Raw genomic sequence first — 14,281 nt, 5'->3', positions numbered from 1 at the left:
CGGAGACTTGATCTGGCAAACAGTGATAGCCGACCGGTGATGATACGCATCCATTCCACTGGAACTTCTTGATGCTCCCTGCACGTTGCAGCAATTGAGTTCTGTTGTTTGATGATGGGATCGGATTCTTGACCAGGGTTTGATTTCTTCCTCCCGGTCCACCCTGCAGCCTGCGGGGTGCCGATGATAGAGAGGGTGGCGGCAAAAAGACCCTACCAGCCGTAGTCTAGACCATGTATTTATGGATTGTGAGAGTTCTCCGGGGCCGGCCCGCAAGATGTCAGGATGCCAGGCAATTGGTTGCAAAGAGGCGGTCTGGCTATGAATGCGTTGGGTGACCATGTGCCCCAATCACTGGCCTTCGCGCCGGATGGCCGCCTAAAAATCGCGGATAGCTGCTGCTTTAACCTTTCACAACCACCACCTCTTGATTGATTCACCACGCACTTGACTGCATCGGGCTGGCCTGGACGGGCACGGTCCCTCCCTTCGGCTGCTTCCTGCACTTTTATCCGCTTACTCATGCAATTCATCGCTCAATGCAGTCCTGTTCTTCTGTGCAAAAGGGGAGATCAAGGTGATGGTTGAAAATGGAATGGAATGCAAGACGCAGCATGTGAAAGGTATCAATTGAGAATTCCATTCAAGCCCTTCAGTGATAAAACCAAGTCTCCAAGATGAATGTCCCACTCCGCTGTCCAAGATCACCAGACTTCCCGACTAGGGAATTAGTGGAGCACGTGTGGTAAATTCTAGAACCCCAAGGCAAAAGGGGGCAGCCGCACAAATATGTCCTGCCAGTGATGCCCTTGGGCATTTTTCTTCTTTCTCTTCTCATTTTTCGTCGACCATGCACTGTGAGTTGGTTTGTATTTCACGGGCATTGTGTGCATAGTACCGGCCATTGCAGTGGTGTGGTGATCCATGCTCTGCTACTAAGCACCCCGGCCAGTTTCACTAGCAACAGAGCACCAGACTCGGTGGAACACTGTGTCTGACTACGCATCGTAGACTGCTTTGGATTTACAGGGTCTACATCTGACGGTGGTCTCAGTCGCACCGCTCCGACAAATGCTGTCTAAACTGCTCTACGACATTCAGGAGCTCCCGCCTGACCATCGCGTTGTCGCGGGACAGCGGCACCGACGCTTGCTCTATTACGTAGCCCATCTGGCATCATGGACCTCCAACCTTTATCTCGTCCTTCGCCTAGCTCTGTGTTTCTCTGCTGTGCAACAAAATTGGCGAGCCTGGCTAACTCTGTTGGTCGAGACCGTTCTCGCCAGTATGTCTATACCACCGTGAACTGCCGTGTTTCGACACGCCGGCTCCCTTTTTGAGCAAACGAGGACGCGCAAGCTAATATGTTTTCAGTCATTTGGCGTCATGATCAGCTTCTCACCATGTTAGGTGGCTCGGCATCAGAGAGCCAACCACGCAAAAGACTGCGATTACACGGCACCGACGATCTACCGCAGGTGGACATTTTGGTGCCCTGCTGCGGAGAGCCTGTCGACGTCATTTTGGACACCGTGCGTGCTGCCTGTACAATGGACTATCCAGTTTCCAGCTTCCGGGTCCGTGTATTGGACGATGGTGCTTCCACAGAGCTCGAGTCCGCCGTTGCAGCACTGCGCACTGAATGGCCTCACCTCTTCTACCACACGCGCGGAAGGCAATCCGGTAAGGTCTTCGCCAAGGCTGGTAACATGAATTACGCCCTGTTCACCCTGCAAGAAAAGGCTCCACCTGAGTTTTGTGCCATCTTCGATGCAGACTCCATCCCCATGCCTCACTTTCTGAGGGCGACGTTGCCCCATCTCCTTCAGACCCCGGAAGCCGTGCTCCTCACCACCCGGCAGTACTTTTACAACCTCCCATCAGGTGACCCCCTTTCCCAGTCACGCCTCCACTTCTACACGTGTGAAAATGCAGAGCTCGATCGTCGAGGCCTTGCTCAGGATGCAGGCTCCGGGGCCCTCTTCCGGAGACAAGCCATCATTGATGCAGGTGGATATCCGACGTACAGCTTCTCCGAGGATTGGCAGCTGTCGCTTGTTCTGAAGGGGCTAGGCCACCGCACCATCCAAGTCCAGGAGCCGTTACAATACGGATTGGTTCCGACGTCCTTGGATGGACACATTGCACAGCGCAACCGGTGGCACATTGGCCACTCTCAACAGCTTCGGGTGTTGATGCCGCCCACAAACAAGACACTTCCCCGCTCGCTGCAGTGGAGTATTGCACAGAATGGCGTCTTCATCATGGCTGGAGGGTTTGGCTGTTTAATTTCATTTGCAATGGTTCCATTGCTTCTGGCATCGGGTCAGCTGGTTCCAGACGTTTCGCCATTGCTGGCCAAAGCACAGTTTCTTCTGGCTGTTCTCCATATCGCCTTGACATGGGCGTATGGACTTTTGCAAAGCGCGCACACGGGATTCGAAAGCTTTCCGTTTTCTCGTTTTGAAAATATCTGGCTGGCAGGAGGTAAGATACATACCTTTGGTTTTTATTGTTCTGTTGTACAGTTGCGTATTGTCATTACCCGTTCTATTATGGTCTTGAATGATTTCTGGACTTCACCTTCCACCACTTTGTTCCTGATATAAATCACCCTGCGCCCCTCCGAGATAGGAGTTCTCTCTTTCATTCCACAACTCTTCAAGATGAAACTAACAATAACAGCTCATATCCACGCTGTCGCTCGATTCCACCTGCTCGCCAGCCGACCCAAAGGCTCCTTCGTAACTGGCAGCAGCGCCAACTCTTGGAATCGCAGCGCGACCCCAACATCTTTCCAGAAGCTCTACCACAATCTGTGGCACAACGGGATCGCATACAGCATTGTCGTTTTGCTTGCCACTATTGCATCCATCGTCTACTCGATCTACACGGCTATCACAACCACTGATGATAGCTTGTTATCCCGCTTGCTCACCACGATTGCTTGGCCGCCGATGCTTCACATCTGCTACCTCTCCATCGTCAGTTACTGGGCACCAGTCTCATATCTGCTGAACCCACCGCGGTATCCGGAGCGGAAGGCTGGATTGGCTTTGTCGGAGACGGGCGTGGTGCTTCCGAGTCCGGAGGTCCAGCAAGCAGCTATGGTGCGTGGGAAAGCACCGGTTGGGTTCTATCGTCAGTGCGTGGTGGTCGTGTTGGTTCTGGGGGGGTTATTGTTGGGTGGATTGGCGTTGTGAAAGGTAGAAGAGATAGAGTGGGTGCGCTACTAGATTAGATTGTAAGCAAATACGGTAGTGTTAGGTGGTCTAGATATGGTAATTCATGCTATTTGTCTTGATTAATTCTGCCGTAGTTTTATATCCTGTGAACACAGCTAGGAATCGCCGGCCCTGATCCAACTTCGATACAACATACAGCCTCGAAACATTTAATTTACTAGTTCTAGATATAGCCAAAGAACTGGTTCGCTCTATCCTGCTAAACAACAAGATAAGTCAACATGGCAACCCAATTCCGTCGAAGTCCAACCAGCCAGAGAATATGATACGATCCGTAGAATACAATACCGTTACCATACATCCCCCACCACCTCTACAATATACCATCCTCAACCTACACTTGCACCCAGAAAAACAAATCAAAGCCCTCTACTCAACCAACCTCTCCACAAACCTCGACTTCTTCCTCAGTCTCTCCCCGAACCAATAAATTCCCAAGAGTCCCCAAACCCCCAACACACTGACACCTCCCAGGACACTCGACCCCCTCGCCATCCCCAGATTCTGATACAGGGGGATCCCAAAATGCACCGCGCCAGCAGCTAACGTACTCCGACAGAAGTCATTCGCGGCGAACAGACTTGCCGCGTACTCAGGATATATACTAGGTATATACATGGAGAGACACTGTAGAATGATAAACACCGCGCTGGCGTACAATGTCACGCCGATGATGCTGACGATCCAGTGGATGGAGGGGCGGAGGGTCCAGCCGTAGAGGAAGAGGGAGATGGGGACGAGGAAGGTAGCTGGGATGGCGGGGATGAGGTGTCGTTCGTGGGTTGGGTGAGGGATTGAGGTGGATTTGGGGGTGTTGTGATGGAAATGGTGTTTGCGGAGGTAGTTAGGGAGGGAGAGATAAGTGAAGTAGGCGAATACTGCGAGGAAGCACCCTACTAGGACTGACAGGTAGAATACGCTGAGGGTGGTAGAGGATACATTATAGACGGGTGGGTAACCGATGGGAAAGGCGTCGAAGAAGGTATAATACGTGCCGTAGATAAAGGAGGTGTAGATGTTGGCGAAGAGGATGGCAGGGTCTTGGAGGGTGATTTGGACGGGTTTGACGAGGTAGAACTTTAGTTTGGCGAGGGGGTTGTCACTTGTACTATCGTTGTTATTGTCGTTGCTGCTGTTGGTATTGAATGCACTGCTGCGGTATCGTATGGTCGGGGCGTAAGTTTCAGGGAGGAGAAACAGCAGGATGCATACCGGGCCGGACATACAGGCGAGGAGCCACATGGTCCATTTCCAGGAGATGTTGTTGACCAGGCTGTTGGTGAGCAGGGGCCCGAGAGCCGGGCCGCAGTACGCTGCAGCTACCCATAGAGCGAGGGCGTAGGGGAACTGGGATTCGGGGTAGAGGTCGTGCATGGAGGCGCCGCCGTTGGCGAGGCACGGGCTGCCGAAGAGGCCCTGCAAGAAGCGGAGGAAGACGAATGCGCTGTAGTTCGATACTTCGGCGGCTCCGATTGTGACGAGGATGAATGCTATGAATGTTCCGACGTAGACGACTGATCGTCCGATGCGAGGGATCTCGCTGAGCGGGCCCCAGAGGAGGGGTCCGACGCCGTCTGTTGAAGTGAGTATAAGGTTATGGGATAGCATTGAATGGGGTCAGTCGTACACCCAAGCACGTAGATGGACAGCCCTAACATGGCGCGTTGCTCGGGGATGTGCAGCTCCTGCATGACCAACGGAACTGCCGTAATGAACATGGATGACCCAGCATACACCACAAAACTGTACTTTTAGATTGGTACTTTTGTTTGCAAGGTGTGGTTGGGTGGACTTACGTATAGACGTATACTATGAGGGATGTGATTATTGTCTTTGCTAGCGGCCAGTTGTGTGGGTTCTCGCGACTTGTTACCCAGTCCTCGACCGTAAGTGTCTTTTCTGAGTCTGACGAGTGCTTTCGCCGGTGGGCATGCTCGTCGATCTGCTTAGGTGTCTCTTGTCTAGCATGGCACTCTGCGTTATCATCTCTATCGTGTCTATGAAAAAAGGACCTCGCAAAGACAACGCAAGGTAGATCCGGCGACATGTTGACAACGATGAACACACAAAACAATAGGTGGGGCAGACAGACCGTCGGGTAAGTAATACGGCGATACGGGAAATATAAAGTACCCGAAGTGCGAATTATCGCCACGTCCGAGGTACAAGCACGCTTTACCAAAGTCAAACCAACAAGGTTGTGTAGCTTACCATCGAGACACAGCATGAACCACGTGTAGGGATCCTGTATGACATGTGTCTTTCCCGATGTGGTAATCGACCACCTGGCTGGGGAAGGTGCAGCTGACCCTGGCACAATGAAGTCTATACAAGGTTTGCTGCATCATGTTGAGGAATGTGGGTCCCTTTCAGTGTGACCGGTTCACCTCGTCGTTAGTCTCGCAACACCTTCCACAGCAGTGGAACAGTGGCCTCGGATGCTTGCATGCGTATTGACAAGGCTAGAAAGCTTAACAGAACAACATCTCCTGCCGGATCTTACCTAGAGGCTGCTCGGTCCTCTGCTATATACTTTGGGTGAAGACTTGCTGCCCCAGACTCAGATCAGATTAGCTTCATAAAATAGTCATCTCAGAATGCAGATCACCTTCTCACTTGTTTTGGCTGCAACCACCCTGTTGAATTGCCGAAGCCTGGAGTGCTCGAATACCTCATCGCCAGTGGCGACCGACTCTCTGAAGAAGCATGGTGTAGTTACTGCGTCTTCGTTATACCGAGCATACTACCTCGCAGTGGGCCTTTTTCACGCTCTGCTCATCATTCTTCCACAAGCACAGCAGCAAGCACTTTGCCCGCATTTAGAGCATGTCCGACATGATCATCTCACTCTCACATACAGAACCGTAACTGCTCTCGCGCTCATTTGCCTCGGTAGTTTCATTCGTATCTATGCCTTCTGGCAGCTAGGCTCATGCTTCACGTTCTCTCTCTCGAAGCCTGATCGCCTTATTACTACAGGTCTTTATTGTTATATTCGCCACCCAGCATACGTGGGGTTAGCCATCCAGGCCCCTGCAGTTCTGTATTTCTGGGCAAGAGAGGATGGTGTTCTTGCATGTTTTATGCCAGGTCTTACGAAATTGCACGTATTGGCAGTGGTACATTGGGTCCTCTGGGCCATAGCTCTACCAGTGATCGGATGGGTGCGTATTGAGGAAGAGGAGGCATTGTTAGAAAGGACATTCGGTCAGCAGTGGAAGGAGTATCGTCAAACGACGCGTATGTTGCTGCCGTTTCTCTTCTAAGTAGTGATAAGCGGTGCGGAGTGGGCCATGCCTTTTTAGAAATAGCTTGTTGCATATGGTACACGCAACCACCGTGTTTCTCAAGACTAGCGGTAGTCGGCTGGAAATTCTTCCATGACAGTTCCATTATCGGTTGAAACTGGCTTCCTAGCTCGAACTAGTCCTTTCATGGAGGAGGAAATACTAATGTTGTGTTTTCGATGGCACCACCGTTACAACTACCCACAGATTATTGTCCAGAGCCAAAGTCGGCTACATTCTTTGCTATCTACTACTACACGTTGGCTGCTAAATCTGTGAACATTCCCTTCCAATAGGTTTTACGGGGAGGTCAATGAATCTCATGGCTTAGTTCTGTTTGATCAATTTGGTTTAAAAGCTCAGCTGGCAGTGGTTCTTCGGTGCACCCCTTTGCCGGCTCAACTGTGAATATATATATATTTCTAGCAACGCGCCGTGAGAGTATTGAATAAGATAAACCACGAAATGCCTGCTATAGGATTTTGCAAAGTAATTATATCGGCAATCTATCAGTTCCAAAAGTATTTGCAGTTGACTATGTTCAGTATGATCCAACGCTAAGATCGCTGGCGTGCGCCTAGGAGTAGGTGCCATGTTCTGGCAATTATCCTTGCCTCTAGACCAAAAAATAAATGAGATGTCACAACTCAAGAGATCATCAGATGCTAGTAGCAACCTGAGACACCTTGACTAACAGTTACTCTACCCCCCTACCATGTACAGAATGTATTTGTCCCATTTTCGGTCAACGGCCGAGGACGCTTCCGAACCGTCGGAATTACAGTGCCACTCAAACTATGGAAATAGACTCCGGCACCCCGACCGAGGCAGCTTCCGTTGTGCACAACCGTGCATTTAAATCTGAGCACAGAGATAACGCACATACCATGTAGCACCATGAAGGATCATACAGCCTCCTCGGAGCCGAGCCAGCAGGGTCAATACGCCGAGTGACATCACGGACACGAGAATGGCGCCGCTACTCCGTACCCCAAGCTGACTTCGCTACCAAACTGTCAGGCTAACCTCGGGGTATTCCCGTCTCATATAGAGCAAGTGGTCGCAGGGGCACGATGATGGCACAGACAGTCATCTCCACAGTCGATGCAGTCGGTTGAAGGATCATCCCCACGGCCAGCCATCGGCCGTAGCTTATCTGGCAATTCGGCTTTCTCACTGGCCGATCAATTCGAGTCGACAGAAAGATTTTGCAAATAATTTCTAGAAGCCTTCTTTATCTCGGCTAAACGACCCACAATTCTGCGGCGCCCCCGAGTTTGCCGACCGACCATCACCATTTCTTCGTCCCGTTCCATCCCGATCGCGCCTCCAAGCCCTAGACCGGGGCCTCCCGATCACAAAAACGTCCCCTTGACCACGCGATCAATTGCATGCAATCTTTTCTTATCTTTTCTGACATGCTGCAGCCACAAACCACTTATCTTGATAGCAGCAGCAGCAGTCATCGCACCCAATCACCCAAACGAACCATGGTGGTCACTTATCTCCCCGAATATGAAAGCGATGAAACACACCCCCAGCACCATGGACTCGAGCCCGCCATCCCGCCCTTCGCGGGCCGCATGGGCGGAAACCAGGATTTCGTGGTTGACAGGACGGACCCTAAGAACTCAAAGGTGTTAGAGAGGATGCCCGACGCAGCACCGTGCATGACACTAAAAGAGATATTCGATTTACGGGGGTTCCTGAGCGTGGATCTATGGAAGTTCGCAGTGTTAGAATGCATAGGTAATTTCCCCGCCTGCTCCGAAACCCTAAACAATGCCATGAATGTTTCCCGAGCTAATAAGTGTATAACCAACAGCAAGCATGATGAATGTCTTCATCACCTGCTGGGTAACAACCCACCCACTATCCGCAACAACATCCCCCAAAGGCCAAGCCGGCGTCTACGGAACAGTCACCTTCTTCTCCCCAACCTTCGGCGGCCTCACCAACCTCCTACTCACACCGCTGCTCATCTACACCTTCTCCCCTTCCAGTGGCGGCCATATCAGCCCCACCATCACCCTCGCCACCTTCTTCGCGCGCATCATTACTTTCCCGCGCATGATCCTCTACCTCGCGGGCCAAACGCTGGGAGGCGCACTCGCCGGCTTTGCCATGCACTCCGCGTACGGCACGCGTGAATTCACCGTGGGAGGATGCCACATCGACACGACCATGGTGTCCGCAGAAGATGGACTGGTCATTGAGTTCTTTGCGTGCCTGATTTTGATTTTCTTGGCGTTCGGTGTCGCGTTAGACCCTAGACAGGCGAAGGTGTTTGGACATGCTGTTTCGCCGTGGTTGGTGGGTGTTGTATTGGGAATTGTTACGTGGGGAACGGCGTTTACGAGGGAGGGGTATATTGGTGCTAGTGAGTATTCTAGTTTCTCTATTGAAGTGTATGAGAAGATGACTAACGAAGTGTTAGGCGTTAATCCTGCGAGGTGTTTCGGTGCTTATGTGGCGAGTGATTTTCCCACATATCATTGGATTCATTGGGTGAGTTTCGTGTCTGGTTCTTCTGCTTGATGTCGAATATGATACTAATAATCATAGGTTGGTCCCCTGGCTGCGGCGGTAGCGCATGGGTTAGTTTATTTTGTTGATCCGCTTTGGAAGGATCCTCGCGCGGAGTAAATATTTTCTTAAAAGTCATGGAAACGGAGTGTCGGATTGTATATAGAAGTGATGGATTTGTACAAAACATATTATAGACCTGTGAATACTGCTAAGAAGTTCTTCGGAACGTCTGTCATGTTGAAGTGACAGTTGCGATGGCCGATTTCGATCACATACTTGCTGTAAAGGAGGATACTGCTAAAGTCGAGCACAGCATCCCTTTCCATTAACCGCAGACAACCTACAATAACACGAGGTTGTGATAGGCACATCAGCCGATCCCATCGCAATATCCAGCTGCACCTGGATAACACGAGCCTCATCCATCTTCCCAGAAGCCACCAGACACTCATGCAGCCCATGCAACCCCCACACATTGTTCAGCCGACCCTTACGCCGCGGAAACCCCCGTGCCATGCCCAGGTCCTCCCGAAAGACCTGCTCCGCCTCGGGGACCCGCTTCTGCTCCAGCAGCAACCCACCTAGGGCATGCCGCACGGGCTGCATCCACGCCGGCGAGTCACAGTACGCCAGGCCATCTTCTAGCACAATCGCCCGACGCAGTGTCGCAAAAGCTACTCGAATATTCCCCTTGCGGTACTCCAACTCACCTGCGAGCATCTTCGATGCGATGGAAAGGAAATCGACCTGCCGAACAGGCAAATTATTTATCCGGGATCTCGGGACCCGCTTGCGCGCCTCCTCAAACTCCTCTCGGGCGACTTCTGCTTCCCGAATACGTCCAAGAGCGCTGAAGGCGAGACCCCTGGCGTAAAGAATGTTGGCTGTCTTGCAGCAATATAAGGCCCGGTCCTGTGGTGCTGGCAGTTCTAATTGCAGGATTTCTTCCCAGCGACCAAATCGCACCAGGACATGTGCGTGACTGCCCAGGAAACTTTCTGTCCAATCTGCCATTGGGGGAGATTTAGTAGCTAGCATTTTAGTATTAACTACCTCGTCCAGCTTATCTGCAGCCAACATGGCTTCTCGCGACCGACCAGACATCAGAGCGCAGTACAGCTTCGTGACAATGTTATGTACCCGGTACGCGACATACAACGGCGATGCCTCCAGTGTCTTGAAGAACATGTCATCAGCTACGATAGCATCATCGCTGGAGACAATTGCACGGCGGTAATCCCCAACAGCCATGTCAATGTGCGCGGGCATATGCACCATATGCGACGCATCCGGAGTCATTCGACGCAGTCTATCCGCAGCAGGCAGGGCCACCTCCGGGGTAGCTGACATCTCCATGAGATGGATGTAAAGATGGCACAGGGCAGGATGGTCCCGACCCTCCGGAAATGCCATGGCAGTATCAATTGCCGCCTTTGCCTCAAGAGTATGTGCGCTGCTCGCTTCACCGTTGTTCATATCCCACAGCTCGCGCGGATTGACGCAGATAAGCGCCCCTATGAACAATGATGCCACGTCGAGATCGTCTGGGTACGCCTCATACACGACGCGCATAGCATCTGCATAGGCCTGGTTATACTGTCTCATCTCGGTAGGAGTGGGGATGTTGTCCAGGGTTGGAAACCGGGTAGCGATAGCTTTCAGCAGCATGTGGAAGAGTGGAGAGGCCTGAGTGGCATGTTTCTGGGCAGCTTCAAGCGCGTCCCATGCCTTTTGTACGGTGGCTAGCAGACTAGGGATATCGAAGAAGCCCCAGGCTATATTGTAACTTGGTCCGATGGCATATGCGATGCCCCAGTAGGCTAGCGCGCAGGTGGGGTCGCATTCAACTGCTCGTTCGAAGCATCGTGCTGCTTCGCCATGACTAAAGGAGTAGGACCAGAGGAGACCGCGGTCTAACCATCGCTGGGCGTCGGGGGAGGATGTGGCGATGGGTCGGTGGTAGGAGCCGAGATTGAAGTTCGGATAGTCGTCTGCCTGGGACGAAGTAGTTTCGTTTCTAGGATGTATTAGCATGAAACTGTTTGGATGGTCTATGCTCACTTGTTCATCGTGATTGTCATTTGGGGAATGTAGAGTGGACGCAGACTGACACAGTAGAATGGAAGGAGTCGGAGGATTCTTAAACTACTTTGGTATGTGAAGTTACATTATGGCTCCTGAGGGGTTGTCTAGGTATCAAGTAGTAGGCAGGGAGTAGCGGGGATGAGACACGAAGAATCTCTCAGACATCCAACTTGGATGATTCACATAGTCTACAGACCTTCCTATAGGCTGCAAAAATGTTGTGATACCTCCTAGTACCACATGACTGTTCGTCGACCAACTCCTTGCGCCAAATACTATAACCATCAATATCTATTGTGACTATCTTATGAGCACCCCCAAAAAAATGCAAGGAAACGTAGTATGTTCTGTGATAAGTCCATGCAGATCTGATGTTGCGCCTGTGCTTATTAGGCCTTTGAATGATGGCTGCAACCACTAAGATGTAAGGCCAACGAAGGCATATGACTAACTGAATAGAACTATGGTGCAAACCCCTAAATATTCTTTTGAAAGATTCATAGCACCATCAAGCCAGCTCGCACTCTATCAGACTCTCCACACCCCTCCGTACGGTCCATATACTGGTGATCTTGAGGCCAGCCGATTCCACCAGCGCTCGCCACTGCTTCTCCGTGCGTTCAGTCGACGCAAAGTCCGCCATCATGATGATGTCAAGACTGGTAGTTTCCCAGTATGCATTTGTGCTTGGGATGACATTCTCATTCAGCAACAGCTTGCTGTGCCCCCGCTTCATGGCAGGGATAATATTAGCCAATATGCGACGGCAGTCATCGTCTGTCCAGTCATGCAGAACAGAATGCATGTAGTATGCACGGGCGCCTGAAATAATGTTAGTCATTGCCTTATAGGGCTTTGTGTCGCGCTCACCCTTTATCGGTTGTTCGGTAAAGAAGTCATATGTCATAAGCTCAATGGCCGGATCCATATCCATGCTTTTGGCTTGTTCCACAACCTTGGGTAGATCTTGGAGGATAAGCCGACCTGGAACCTGTGGCCACTTGCTATGGAACTCTGACAGATCATGTCCCAGGCTTCCACCAATGTCGACAAGTAAGACATCCTGATCACTGATATTTGCTTCGGCGACTAGTGACAATACCGGATAGAAGCCAACGTCCATCCAGCTTGGTCGTCCTTGGTGGTATGCCGACATGTGGTTGTTAAATTGAATTGCATGGATGGGGTTCTTTTCGAGAAAACCGAAAAAATGGAGAGGTGTTCTGAAACCACGCTGGAAGGCACAATTCTTTCCATCGCTGGGGTTGTGGTAGTTCGTTTTCTTGAGCTGAGCGGGGAGAGCAAGGACGCCATCGGTGATGCAGCCAGTCCTAATCACAGTTAATAGTCATTATAGCCAGGATATTAGGGTAGCCTACATGCAAGGATAAGAATCACTGTATCTGTTGGACATCATTGCGATGGAAAATCCCGTCCGACGGTATTCATCAGGCCCAGTTTCCGTAATTACGCCCATAGCCGCGAGGTGTTTCAGGATGCGAGCTGGGCTGTTAGCTTTTATGGCTATTAAATTTATGAGTCTATTTACCAATCATTGTTGGGTCAGCGTCGGTCGCTACGGCAAGGTGGCCGGCTGTCTTCGGTTTGTCGTCCTGAGATAAGACAGTGAAAATCCCCAGGTCGACACCGGTTTCCACAGCTGCATAAAGCGTGCTCTGCCATGTATCTTAGCATGTGTCCACTTTTGCTTATGTAGTAGGTATGGCTCACCTGGGACCAGCAGTGCCGGATGATAGCCTCTCGGGGAGTCTCTAGCGCGTAGACCAGTGATCGTGCTGCATCGAGAATTCTCGTTCGTTCATTTTCGTCACTCTCTGTCAGGTATGCTTCACCATGCATTGCTATTCGCTTTAGAAGAGTGGGGACCTCTTCAGGGGCATTGGGAGAAATGGCGACGTTGTCATCAACAAAGGCCTGCTGTAAATGGTCTGCCTTTCCGCCGCTTGACTGGCAGCGGCTGTTGCCATTGGAGCTAGTCTCTGCTGCAAATGTCATGGTGGTGTTTGGCGTATTTTGGAGAATGAATTGATCCAGCTGAGGGGGCTTTGTAAATGACAGTCCATACTGAGGACGAGGGCTCAATTATATTGACAGTGGTTGGCCCCATAAACCATGACCTGCTATTGACATAGCCTACCGGAAGTTACAGTAAAGTAAAAGGCCTAAGACCTAAATTGAGGGTCAGGGTGGAAATGACTATCCCGAAGGGGGTATTTCGTGGCTCTCCTTACTGAGCTCCAGTCCAAGCATTGCCTTTCTAATTTAGGGGCTTGACCGTTAGTGACACAACGTGGCGGAAAAGTGCCGACAGAAGGATCGCGATCATCATTGGACGCGTACTCGTGCCTCGTTGAACTCCAGGGGACATTTCAGATAGCTGAACACGCTGGGAATGGTTCTTGTTGGGGAGTCTACTGGTAGGCTGCGCCTTTCCGATTCAAGCATCAACACATGCTGCCTAGCATGGTAGCCATTCCCTTTCCTGTCTGAGATAACTAGCAGATACAGTGATTCGTGGAATACCAGCATAAAAATCGAATCGAGAATCAAGTATATGCACCGTTGCACCTAACCCGATAGATGGGTCTTGACTTGACAGGGGGGCAATAACAAACTATACCGGTAATTAAGACGCATCGTTGCTGTCGGTCTAATTGGGCGGTTATCCACTAGCCAGATGGCCCTAATGGCGTGACCCAGCCGGCGGGTGCGACTTGGGATTTGGACTCCCTAAAAGTGTCCTAAATTCCTTTCAGAACTAGCTAGCGATCCTTCGACGTTTGAGTGCTTCATCCGGAACCTTTCGTAACATGCATGGCCGATTTGATGGCTTTCAAACATCTACACTTCATCCTTGACAGTCGTATCCCGGAACAGAGCTTTAAAGCAAGGACCAGCAAGAAGTACCACCTCAACATTTGATTACCCTGGCCGTAGTCTTATGACTGGGTAGAATTAATCAGACCCATCACAGTGGCCCGGGGTATAATGGTCATGTTAAGCTTCCTCTCAACGGCGTGGCGGCCCCACTACCCGTCTTGGAAACTGGCCATATGGATCATGTCCTGCCAACCAGACATCCATATAGTCACTGTTTATCTTGTGTATCCACCG

General features: G+C 51.0%; 5 protein-coding genes across 5 annotated transcripts; 2 read left to right on the top strand and 3 right to left on the bottom strand.

Annotated features, from left to right (window-relative positions):
• Positions 1-839: 839 nt before the first annotated feature.
• Positions 840-3,293, top strand: BDQ94DRAFT_150942 (glycosyltransferase family 2 protein). Its single transcript, XM_026767676.1, has 3 exons — positions 840-1,285; positions 1,375-2,487; positions 2,686-3,293. The coding sequence occupies exons 1-3, from the start codon at positions 1,072-1,074 to the stop codon at positions 3,201-3,203; spliced, it is 1,845 nt and encodes a 614-aa protein (XP_026622102.1). The 5' UTR covers positions 840-1,071; the 3' UTR covers positions 3,204-3,293.
• A 321-nt stretch (positions 3,294-3,614) lies between these two features.
• Positions 3,615-5,292, bottom strand: BDQ94DRAFT_174115 (MFS transporter; the record flags this gene model as incomplete). The annotated part of the gene is made up of 3 exons (XM_026772280.1): positions 3,615-4,819; positions 4,873-4,988; positions 5,042-5,292. The coding sequence occupies 3 exons, from the start codon at positions 5,290-5,292 to the stop codon at positions 3,615-3,617; spliced, it is 1,572 nt and encodes a 523-aa protein (XP_026622101.1).
• Positions 5,293-7,959: 2,667 nt separating this feature from the next.
• Positions 7,960-9,315, top strand: BDQ94DRAFT_150939 (MIP transporter). The gene is made up of 4 exons (XM_026767675.1): positions 7,960-8,281; positions 8,358-8,912; positions 8,970-9,040; positions 9,098-9,315. Exons 1-4 carry the CDS (start codon positions 8,023-8,025, stop codon positions 9,176-9,178), a joined length of 966 nt encoding a protein of 321 aa, XP_026622100.1. The 5' UTR covers positions 7,960-8,022; the 3' UTR covers positions 9,179-9,315.
• Positions 9,316-9,358: 43 nt separating this feature from the next.
• Positions 9,359-11,095, bottom strand: BDQ94DRAFT_182569 (uncharacterized protein; the record flags this gene model as incomplete). The annotated part of the gene is made up of 1 exon (XM_026774191.1): positions 9,359-11,095. The coding sequence occupies one exon, from the start codon at positions 11,093-11,095 to the stop codon at positions 9,359-9,361; it is 1,737 nt and encodes a 578-aa protein (XP_026622099.1).
• A 559-nt stretch (positions 11,096-11,654) lies between these two features.
• Positions 11,655-13,162, bottom strand: BDQ94DRAFT_162273 (S-adenosyl-L-methionine-dependent methyltransferase; the record flags this gene model as incomplete). The annotated part of the gene is made up of 4 exons (XM_026769516.1): positions 11,655-12,477; positions 12,526-12,649; positions 12,696-12,822; positions 12,878-13,162. 4 exons carry the CDS (start codon positions 13,160-13,162, stop codon positions 11,655-11,657), a joined length of 1,359 nt encoding a protein of 452 aa, XP_026622098.1.
• Positions 13,163-14,281: the final 1,119 nt, after the last annotated feature.

Source organism: Aspergillus welwitschiae (assembly GCF_003344945.1).
Source record: "Aspergillus welwitschiae strain CBS 139.54b unplaced genomic scaffold BDQ94scaffold_39, whole genome shotgun sequence".
Classification (NCBI taxonomy): Eukaryota; Fungi; Ascomycota; class Eurotiomycetes; order Eurotiales; family Aspergillaceae; genus Aspergillus; species Aspergillus welwitschiae.
This window is presented reverse-complemented; position numbering and strand designations above follow the sequence as displayed.

What these genes read in the sequence shown, in the direction of transcription:
- BDQ94DRAFT_150942 (XM_026767676.1), top strand. Translation starts at nt 1,072, where the DNA reads ATGCTGTCTAAACTGCTCTACGACATTCAGGAGCTCCCGCCTGACCAT. An exon ending in GGTCGAGACCGTTCTCGCCA is followed by an intron (nt 1,286 to 1,374) that starts GTATGTCTATAC and finishes ATATGTTTTCAG; the next exon opens with TCATTTGGCGTCATGATCAG. An exon ending in AAATATCTGGCTGGCAGGAG is followed by an intron (nt 2,488 to 2,685) that starts GTAAGATACATA and finishes TAACAATAACAG; the next exon opens with CTCATATCCACGCTGTCGCT.
- BDQ94DRAFT_150939 (XM_026767675.1), top strand. Translation starts at nt 8,023, where the DNA reads ATGGTGGTCACTTATCTCCCCGAATATGAAAGCGATGAAACACACCCC. An exon ending in CGCAGTGTTAGAATGCATAG is followed by an intron (nt 8,282 to 8,357) that starts GTAATTTCCCCG and finishes TATAACCAACAG; the next exon opens with CAAGCATGATGAATGTCTTC. An exon ending in CATATCATTGGATTCATTGG is followed by an intron (nt 9,041 to 9,097) that starts GTGAGTTTCGTG and finishes TAATAATCATAG; the next exon opens with GTTGGTCCCCTGGCTGCGGC.